Source organism: Coffea arabica, chromosome 5c (assembly GCF_036785885.1).
Source record: "Coffea arabica cultivar ET-39 chromosome 5c, Coffea Arabica ET-39 HiFi, whole genome shotgun sequence".
NCBI lineage: Eukaryota > Viridiplantae > Streptophyta > Magnoliopsida > Gentianales > Rubiaceae > Coffea > Coffea arabica.
In genome coordinates, this window is record NC_092319.1 from 42,102,195 (window position 1) to 42,113,293 (window position 11,099).

General features: G+C 36.4%; 1 protein-coding gene across 1 annotated transcript; it reads left to right on the top strand.

The window, feature by feature from the left end:
- The first annotated feature begins 3,863 nt into the window (after positions 1-3,863).
- Positions 3,864-7,162, top strand: LOC113688985 (lipoyl synthase, mitochondrial-like). The gene is made up of 4 exons (XM_027206814.2): positions 3,864-4,437; positions 4,732-4,943; positions 5,214-5,593; positions 6,615-7,162. Exons 1-4 carry the CDS (start codon positions 4,004-4,006, stop codon positions 6,720-6,722), a joined length of 1,134 nt encoding a protein of 377 aa, XP_027062615.1. The 5' UTR covers positions 3,864-4,003; the 3' UTR covers positions 6,723-7,162.
- The last annotated feature ends 3,937 nt before the right edge of the window (positions 7,163-11,099 follow it).

An 11,099-nucleotide genomic window follows, 5' to 3' on the forward strand; every position in this document is an offset into this window, starting at 1 on the left:
ATGGAAACTATAAGGACAAAGTTGGCAAGTGAAAATGAAATAAAGACTTGCCAACATCATCCTTTTTTTATTTTTTGAAGGACCAACATCATCCTTTCACAGTTGAGTTTAGGTAATGCAATAGCAAAAGGTGGTTATGTCACATTCATTGTTACAATAAATTTGGACTACTTTGGGATAATGGATTGAACCTTTGGATTTGTGAGCAGCCAAGGACTTTTATTCTCTTTTTTTCTCGAGTTTGATTTCCAGCCAATAAGCAATCCCAAATTTCAGTCCCTACTCCCTGGTACCCATATACGACAACGTTTGATTAGATATGGTGGAGCCCTTCACAGTTTAGATGTTTTACTTTCTGATGCCGAAAGACTCCACAGAAGGGAAGCGTATTACATCAAACAAACATGCACCCAATTGTTTACCAACACGAAATCATCAAGAGTAAATAATTGCCAGCATTTTTTCTTTTCTCTATTTTGCTGAGGAAAGAAATTTTAACTCACACGTCAAGCTATGGTACTTGGATTAACAAACTGCAGTTTCTTGCACCATACAAAATTGGGTTTGCTCCTTCTGTTCTTGGCAGTTGGCGCCAAACAAAAAAAAAAATACACCGGAAGCAATTTTAACACATATGTGGGAAGATAAGGAGTATTAAAATCCAACAATTACAATATCAAGTCGTAAAATTTTGTTCACGACAACTCACAAATTTTAATTATGAGACCTTCTCTTGAACTCACTCTCAAAATTCGACTCGATTTAACTCAACTTTTTCTGAAATTCACTATTATGATTCGACTTGACTCGAGTCGAGTCGACTCTTTAAAACTGTACTTTGTTAACTCTCTCTTCAAAGAAATAATAAACGCTAGCGTCCAATTTATAATTTACCAAACGGACTCAACCCACCAGCAAAAGAAAATTTGCAAAATCAAATATTAATAGGACTAGACACAAGACACAACTACGCTGTCAACAGGTCGGAATTCATTATTCTGAACCCGGATCTGGCATACTATATCAAATTCGAATCCGACCAGTTTCCCGACGGGCCTTCTACTCAATATTTCGGATTCGGATCCGACGGGTCTTGGATCTGGTTCGGATCTACCTAGGAAAAAACCTATCAAAGCTTATTTTGCAACAATTTAAAAACGAAACCTATTTTGCCAAAAAATAAAAACGAACTATGTTTTGCAGCAAATTACAAAGATATTCAAAGTTAATCACAAATTACAAAGTTAAATGACAAATAACTCACAATAGTCATTTCAAAGTGAACCACAAATCTATCCACAAAAGTCATTCCAAAATGACAAAGTCAATATGAAATCCAACAAATTACAACTTCTAAACAGTCCATTCAAATATTAACTAGCAAATACATCATTTCAAGTTTCACAATTTTCTACAACAAATATGAGAAAAAAAATATATTTGTAAACTAATTTCTAACTAATACAAAAAAAAAATCAAATAAGAAAAGAAATCAAATTGACCTTACTCAAATACATCACTCTAATCAAATTATATTGATAAATATATTTTTTAAAATTATATTACAAAAAGCATTCTAGTGTAATTCTAAATCATCTTTTTTTCAAAGAATCTCCTATCCAACAAAACTAAATGCCAAATCCCATAAACCTTTTTAATCACTAGTCATTAAACACTACGAACCAAAACGAATGGGCGTGGTTGTTATTAGTATAATTTAATTGTCTCCTTCGTCAAGTCGTCAAACACGAGTGCCCGTTTATCTAACAAACCTATTTATAAGACTTAACACCCGACAATCTGTAAACATGCAAGTGGGCCTCGTACGACATGTGATACAAATATGTCCAACTGCGTAAAAATGTTGCTGCCTTGCGTTTGCCAGTGTTAGGATCCAATTTGGTTTTTAACACAACATCAACTTGGGTTTAGATTTCGTCGCAATGATAGTTGTACATTGGGCTTGTGAGAGCTCAATTTAGTTTTAGTTCACTTGAGTCAGAGTTCAAGTTCGTTGGGATCTAGCTTAATCGAATTCAGTGGAACCTAATCGAGCTTAGGTGGTACATAGATGAGCATTTGAACTTCGTATATCAGATTCGAGTTTTGATCAAGCAGTCTCACACTATTAGCTCGGACGGACTTGATTCGATTGCAATCCTACTTTGCATGGTTAAAGTTTGAATTGAATTCAAGTAGCTTATATGTGTTAATTTATAGAGCTGCAACATGTATGTGTGAGGCTAAAAAACTAGTCGAGCTTAATTGAGTCTCTTATGTATTTTTATTTTATCTATTTATTATTATTCAATGTCAATTGTACCTTTTTAAAAATACAAAAATTAATTTCAATTAAATTCGATTGAATTAAGTTTTTTTTTTTTTTGGAACTCAAGTAGGCCAAAATAACTATGGAACCCAAATCTTAAGAGCTCGATAGCCGAACCTCACATATTTTACAAATTCAAGTTTCTGATCATTTTTATCTTGAAATCACTACGTGATCCATGTGTAGTCTTTTTTTATGTAGAAACAAATTAGATTCCACTTTGTTTATGTAAAAATGAATATAAATTGGGCCAGATCTCATTTGTTCAAGAAAAAATGAACATAGTTCAGGTCAAATCCTATTTTTTTAAAGACAAAAATGAATATGATTGGATCATTTGCTTAAACTCCGAATGGAATCTAATATTTTTGCCTCTAAAAAATAACCACATGTAACTTACATGATGAAATCAAGATAAAAATGGTCGAAAACTCATGTTGAGATCAAATTTTACAGGCCATGTTTGATAAATCAATTCAATACTTAAATTTAATGGTTTCAGATCTTAACGTATTGAGACTGTTTAACAACAAAAAATTAAACATCTGAATTAATTAAATGATACTAAATTTTCTAGACAAAATTTGCTCCAAAAATGAAGTGATAAACTATTCACTTATCACTAAATATGACATATATTTAAATATATTAGATTTAATACTTAATAATTCAATAACTTAATGGATTCATACTTCAGATTTCAATTTTCAATTTTCAGTTTTATCAAATGCACCCTGACTTGATTTTGTAAGTGATATAAAATTATCATTTTAATAAAAGGACAAAAAAAAAAACCAATTGGTAAAATATGAGAAATATTTTGAATATTTTTTTCCTAATTAAAAGTAGAGGCACAGGGTAAGTTGAAATGCTTGCGAATTGCTCGTGAGCGATTCTATCAAATGTTTGGTTTAAACTCAAATTACTCGTTGTAAGTCTCAATTCAAACTCTCTTATACACTACTCGAGTGCTCATCAAGCCTAATCGAGTAATTCTATTATTTATTTAATAGATTTATTTGAGTTATGAAATGATCATTATGAATTTATGTTTTAACAAAGTTTGAGTTTTTGTTTAAGTAGTCAAACTCAATAAAACTCAAGAACTAGATTGAGACTTATCGAAACGTGTTCTTTTACTCGATGAAGTGGAGTTCGAATTCAACTCGATTCGACTCAATTAGTTGGCAGTTGGCACCCTTAACTAAAAGTTAATTCAGCTAAAAACAAATGTGCTTTTGACACGACACAGTTTTGATTGAGTAACAATATGAACGACGTGGTTTCGTCCCAGAAAAAATATAGTATTATCGTTGAGTAGATGTGCAATTCGTTGAGTAACAAATTGGGGGGTTTAGTAGTTAAGTGCTGCGGAGCACTTCAAAAGTTGCCGGCTTTTGAAGTGTCTTCGCAGAGTCCATTTATCGAAACACTCATATAAAAAACTGTGAGTTATGAAAGGGTTGAAAATCTGGTGAAATGACCTTTTCTCCTCCTCAGCATCTGACAGCCATCCATCAACCACCCACCGATCCCTTAACAAAATCCCCAGAAAGTTTTTACAAATCTTTGAATCGTCCCAGAAAAAATCGAACCCACATATCCTCAAAAATCCCCGAAATCAACACAGGGGAAAGGGGAATACAAGAAGAATTCCAATAGCCAGTAATAACAATGGCAATGAATTCCCGCCTAACAGGCCTCTTCACAAGATCCCTCAAAGCCACAAAATTCTTCTCAACCCTCAATCCATCCTTACCACCTCAGCCATCACCCCAATTTGCTCAGACTCTAGAAGGATTAAGGCAGCGTTTGGCTGAGGAGTCCCCAACCTTAGCAGATTTCATAAAGCTCCAGTCAGAAAATGAGTATTCTGTGGAAGTTGGCACCAAGAAAAAGCCATTGCCAAAGCCTAAATGGATGAAGGAGTCCATCCCTGGCGGAGAAAAATATACCCATATTAAGAAAAAGTTGAGGGAGTTAAAGCTTCATACTGTTTGTGAAGAGGCTAAATGTCCTAATTTAGGAGAGTGTTGGTCTGGTGGAGAGACTGGGACTGCCACGGCTACCATCATGATTCTTGGTGATACTTGTACTAGGGGATGCAGGTGAGGAATTTAATTTCTGGGTTTTGTTTTTTTGGACACTTTATGGGTGGGTTTTTGTTATTGGGATTTGTTTTTGTGTAAAGTTGGATACTTTGGATGTGAATGATACAATCTAATTAAGGTAGAACATGTTAAAAATGGAATTTTTATTGAAAATAGTCGGAAGAGAAGTTGTTTTTTGCTTGATATTCTGTTTGTTGAATGGTCAATAAATGTGGGACTAAGTGAGGTTGAGTGGACAACAAAGATTCACCTCCAATGGAGTCATTTGCTGAATGTTTTAAATGTCATCAGATTTTGCAATGTGAAGACCTCACGCACTCCACCTCCTCCTGATCCAAACGAACCAACAAATGTGGCTGAAGCAATAGCTTCATGGGGTTTGGATTATGTGGTTATTACTAGCGTTGATCGTGATGATTTACCTGATCAAGGAAGTGGTCACTTTGCTGAAACTGTGCAGAAGTTGAAGGCACTGAAGCCAAATATGCTCATAGAAGCATTAGGTATGAACTCTTGTGCTTCTAAGGTTTAATTAATCATGTGAGTATGGAGAAGTAGATGGAAAATTATATCTGCTGAAATGATTAAATACAGAGGACGCCCATCGTGGCTTATGACTTGGCACAGATAGGCCTCTTACAACAATGCAAATGCCAAATTTTTGGTCTAATGTGCCAAGTTAGATCATCACCAATAATGGACTCTGAGAAAATGGTTACTACATTTTTCAGTTTCTTATTCTGATTTATACGTCTTTCATTACTTATCTGCAGTTCCTGATTTTCGAGGAGATCCTAGCTGTGTAGAGAAAGTAGCAACATCTGGACTAGACGTCTTTGCTCACAACATAGAAACTGTTGAAGAGCTTCAGAGTGTAGTACGAGATCATCGTGCCAATTTTGAGCAATCCATGGATGTTCTAATGAAGGCCAAGGATTATGCTCCTGCTGGTACACTCACCAAGACTTCAATCATGTTAGGGTGTGGAGAAACACCTGACCAAGTGGTGAAAACAATGGAGAAGGTCAGGGCGGCAGGTGTTGATGTGATGACATTTGGTCAGTACATGAGACCCTCAAAACGCCACATGTCAGTCTCTGAGTACATTACTCCTGAGGCCTTTGAGAAATACCGAGTTCTCGGCATGGAAATGGTTCGTGTCACTACTCCATAGTTATTAATTCCTTCAGTAGAAAAGTATGCTGGTACTTTGTTTGTTTAAATGCTTAATTTTGTTTTTGATGCTATTGCTATGCATTATGGCACTGACAAGTACAATGTAGACCTCAGAAATTTCTTTTTGCCACTAGTTTCTTGTCTTTGTTGTTTGACTCTTGCTTTTGAAATTTGGGTTTTGATCACTTTTTCCCCAAATCTCTCAGATTTTTGAATAATCTTCGCCTTTTCTGTACAGTTAAATTAATATATTTGTGAAATCTTTTTCATTGTCACCAAAAGTCGTGCAAAGAAGAAAGTGCTCAAAGACTGCTATTTCATCTAAAGACTTTCTTCATTGCTATGCCCCAATATTGCCTTCGAAAATATGCTTTTGGGCTGCTTGTGTGCATAGCGAAAGTCTGGATTAGACTTGAGTTTTCTTTCTGCTTTCTATAGCATACTAGCTTCTGTCTAGTAATCAAGTGCTTGAAAGCTGTGGCTTACCTTTATTACCATCCATCTTGTCCTTTTCAAAAATTGGCCATAAATATTTTATTGTCATCTTGTTCTTACCTGTGTAGTTGGAGCAAACAAAATTTTGCGTGTCTGCTGGACCAGTATAACAGTATTTATTGTACTTTCAAGCTCTTTTGCTGCTTTTCTGAATTAGTTGTCTCTTTTGAATCCTATTAGCACTTCTGGTTGAATCCAAGTCATTAAAGTTTGGGGACTTACCCAGTTATCTGTAACAATTGTGATTGTATGTACAGCTAGCTACCTTACTGCAAGTGTTTCAGTAAAATATGTGCTACGTGCTGTAACAGTTGACCTGAGATTGAATTTGTGATGCCAAGGATGATTGTTTTTCATTCCTATGTTAGCATAAGTACACTTCTTTATGCCAGGAATTGGGTGCTCAAAGTATTAGGATAGTGATTTTTAACTTGCAATGGCTTGTTAGCCTATCTATGTCAATCAAGCTGTTAATTTTGCCCGAATGTCTCATTTATGAACAGGGTTTTAGATATGTAGCATCTGGTCCCATGGTTAGGTCCTCCTACAAGGCTGGCGAGTACTATATCAAATCCATGATTCAGTCAGACCGTGCTGCATCATCTTCATAGATTCCATACCTGGAAGCAACTGAGTTGTGCCGTAAAACAGGATTCATATTTACAGTACATTGACTTACTATCAGTTTTGCCATGGAATATTAGTCAGCATTTTTTGGATTCAAACTGGGAAGATGTTACCGGCAAGGCAGCCACATAACATATGCAGTCTTCCAAGCCATCAAGTTCACGTATTTGTGCAATCATACTGTATCTGAAAGAATCTCATGTGTTATCAAATGCAGATAATTGTACGTATTAGATTCCAGTTACTGCCTCTATGTGAGTACTCCACATTTGAGGCTTTGTGGTTTATTTTATGGATGGTCATCCATAATATTTTTTTCCCTGTACAATTATTGATTCCCTTATCTTCAAAGGATATTCTTGATTAGATTCATTGTGTAACATAATTGAGAGGCATCTGTTGTATATAATTGTTCACCGGATGATCTGTGCTGTTTATTTTGTTTTATTTTCTCTTGTTGCTTGACTGTCCAAATTGCAGGGCTGTAAATGCTGTTGAAAACTTGCCCAGGGCGTGAATTCTTGAATGGCCAAGAAACTATGCCTTCATTGATCTCATTGAATAGATTTAAGCTGGTTACATATTGACTTCAGATATCCTTGAGATAGATTTACGTCACATCCTACGAGAAAGAAGAAACGACTGTCTATTTCTAGCTTCTTCATTATTGCTGCTTTTAGATATTGTGGACACCAATGGCTTCATAAACTTTTGCTTCTTTTGAGATGTTAGTCAATTGATTTTGTTACACGTTTAATCTTTTCTGTTAGTTCAAGAACACAAATCCGAATGATGAAAGTGAAAGAAATAAACAAGACAAATTAAACACAAGGATTTTTACATGGAAAACCCCTCTATTAAATTTGGAGGGTTAATAAACCACGGCAGAATATCTGCATTTTCTTCACTGATTTGTTTGGATATAAGGCTCAAACTCTTGGAAGATTGCTCTTCAAAAAGGAACAACTTCGCACATACGCCTTCTTCTGCAACTTCTTGCTCGCTTTCTTGTTCTTGAATCTTTCTTTTGATACTCCATCGAACTAATGATCAGGTTTGAAATTTAAGAAGCTTAAAGAAATCATATATCAAGGTCGTTTTTTCTCAGCTTTCACAAGATCCAGTATTGCTTCGAACATCTGAGTTGAGCATCGAAGATTGATTGGTTGCAAAGACAGCTGATTGTCTTCCTGGAATTGATGCAACAAACGCTCAAACAATACCGCAGATAAGTATGATATTGGTACACAGGAATATATCCATTGGAGACCTTTTTCGTGCTATCCACAAACACATTGAACATTGCCTTGGGGATGTGTCGACCAATGAAACCACAATGATAGCCCGCCTCACATCCCGCACATTGTCCATCAGAAGTACAATATGCTCCGTCGTCAAAACATTGAAGAAGTTTTCTTAAACGAGTTGCCTTCACCATTTCCACTCCCTTTTCCTTCCATCATTGGCACTGATGAGGTAATCTCTTGATAACAGGTGATTTTAGTTGCCTTTTAATCCTCTTGTGCATTTTCTGACAGCATCTTGCTTTTTCTCTTGGTTTGTTCCCTCAATCTCCATTATCTCATCTGTTGCTCCAGTGTCATCCACTCCCTTGCCAGCACAAGTCTGCTGGCTGTTCGTTCCCTGTTCCTCTATTTCAGTCTGCTCCACAGAGTTACTAGAGTGTATCTTTTCCTGTACTCGAGCCTGATTTTCCTTAACTCCTCCAATGTTCAGTTTGTACATGTTGAGGTTTTCACTTGCTGGGGTTTGGGAGTTCATAAAACTATTACCATCATTTTCCTTTCTTGCCTGCCTCCAATTTCTACTTGATGCTTCAGCCTTTCCAGCACCTGTTTTTTCCTGTCCTTTTCCTTGGATTGGCTCAGGTGTTTTATTTGGCACCAACTCCCCCTCCTTAAACCCCCATACAACTTTATCCTGCCTACCTCTACCTGCATTCTGCCCCTTCCGTGGTGATCCTTTCCCACAATTTGCTCTGAGCCAAGGTCCATATTGATTATCAGATAAACCTTTCTCCGCTGTAATGGGAACCTTACAGTTCCTCTCACTATGCCCTATTATTCCACATCTGTAGCAGAAGTCCGGACATCTTTCATACTTGAAACTTATCCATTTCAATGCTCCTTTCAGCTTAACTGTGGTACCTCTGAGTAAAGGTGATGTTATATCTACTAGGACCAACAGTTTCAGATGTCTTCCTTCTTTCCCTCCCACCTGAGGGACTATAACCTCTTTTACTTCCTGAAAAATGGAACCTATTTTCCACCCAACTTCTTTAGAGATCCAGTGCACTGGTAAGTTCCATGCCTGTACCCATAGGGGGGCCGTCCTAAAGGCTCTTTCGTCCTCCTCCACACCTTCGTACCACTCCTCCATCACTAGAACTCGGCTATCAAATATCCATGGTCCTCCATCCAGAATCCTCTCTCTATCATCTGTTGAGGGGATAATAAATTGGAACATGTTTGGTCCCAGCACCATGACTACCATCCCTCTGGGGTAACCCCATGCCAGGTTAGCAAAGTTTTTCACTCCAACAAAGTTGACTATTTTCTCTCCTACTATCTTCCCCACCAAACTATGCTGACACTCTTTTATACCTTTATCTACATCATCCAGATCCAGAGCAGTCCCTCCTAACTCCTTTTCAGATAATGCAAATTTCTGCATAATATCTGCTAGTTCCTCCGCCATGGTGCTCCACAGGAATACTCCAGGATACCACACACGATTATTAACTAGAAGAAAACTAAACCAGAAAACCACACACCCTCAGATGGAACAAAATGCTAACTGGAAGACTTAACTATAGTCAGCAAGCTAATATAGAAAACTGAAACATCTATTAGGAAATAAAGTCTAAGGTATAAATACAGGCAGATATACAAGGCGCATTGCCATGTACAAATCCTCTTTAAGGAGCCAAAAGATCCTCTTACTCCAAAGTCATCGATGTGTCTGAAGATAAGCTGGTTACTGACTACAAGATCCAAGGGGACCAAGACATTAGAGCTCCTTAATTTTATCTCTAGATTCTTGGCTTAATGGTTTGTGGCGGGCAGAAGTTTGGAAAATCAAGGTACGAAATTTTGAAAGTTTGAACTTTCACAATCGGGTAGACAGGCTCGACTCTCGAGAGAAAGAAAGTGGACTCTCAGAAAGAGAGAAAGACTGTTCAAAACATGATCAACTTGGTTAAATTTATACATGCGTGCCTGTTTACTTTTGTATGGTTCAGAAATAAAAGACGAGTGTTCAATGGCAGAATACATGAAAGGGGTGACTCGTACGTGAATGTTGAATGGACATTGAATTTTTTTCTATAAAGCAAAAGTGAATGGAGGGCAAATATATGGTATCAGATCAATATTTCAGGAGGGCAAGAGAAGGACTTCGTCCACAAATTATAAAATTTCATAGGCTTATTTGCATCCAAAATTTGCCTTCTTCTCCATTTCAATGTCTTCAGTTTCTAAACAAGAAACAAAAATGACCACCTCCACTGCAGGCAAATGCATGTGGATGCAGATGGAACCTCTCAAGTGCCGCATCTCATTCTCCTTCGATACACAAGGAATAACAGATGCATTACTATTAAGGAATAAAGTCTAAGGTATAAATACAGGCAGATATATACCTTACAAATCACAATCAGGTTCTGTATAAACTTATAGAAGATGTTAAAGCTATAAGGAATTGATCCTTGTGGATGCTTGTTTTTTATATCCAAAAAGTAAAACTTTTAATTGAATAATGTCACGTTTAACTTGAAAAAAAAAAATTTAAATTCTTAGTCTTGATTGATCCAAACAGTGAATTCACAAATGAATTTGAAACCATTTTCTCAAAAAAAAAAATTTTTTTTTACTTGTCCAAACAACGTAATTCGCATACAAAAGATTTTGAATAAATGGATTTGAAATGTATGCATAACAAATCCATGAATCCAAACACAGCTTATGATAAATATGTTTTCACCGGAGTACATGCTGACAAATTTAATCTAATGCAAAAGTTTCTAGTATTGGTCTCAAAATACGCATTTTCAACCAATTTTTTTATCTTTTCGACTCTCTTTTTATTGTACATACATAAAATGAAAATAAACTACAAGAGAGAAAACAATAAAAATAACATTTGCTCGATAATTGTAATTTGTTCACCCATGTGACTTTTTCAGGAGAAACGTTACATGGGTACCAAAAAATCCAGTGAATTTATGGGTACCAAAAAAGCCAGTGAATTTATGGATTTGGGCCTCCAGCGTTCAGTTTAACAGAATGAGCCCAAATTATTGCACGAAATTGAAATTGTTAGGCCCAAAACCAGACGGTCCG

Bases quoted from the DNA above. Each gene is read 5' to 3' on its own strand.
- LOC113688985 (XM_027206814.2), top strand. From the start codon at position 4,004: ATGGCAATGAATTCCCGCCTAACAGGCCTCTTCACAAGATCCCTCAAA. The intron at 4,438-4,731 runs GTGAGGAATTTA...AAATGTCATCAG, and splicing joins ACTTGTACTAGGGGATGCAG to ATTTTGCAATGTGAAGACCT. The intron at 4,944-5,213 runs GTATGAACTCTT...ACTTATCTGCAG, and splicing joins TATGCTCATAGAAGCATTAG to TTCCTGATTTTCGAGGAGAT.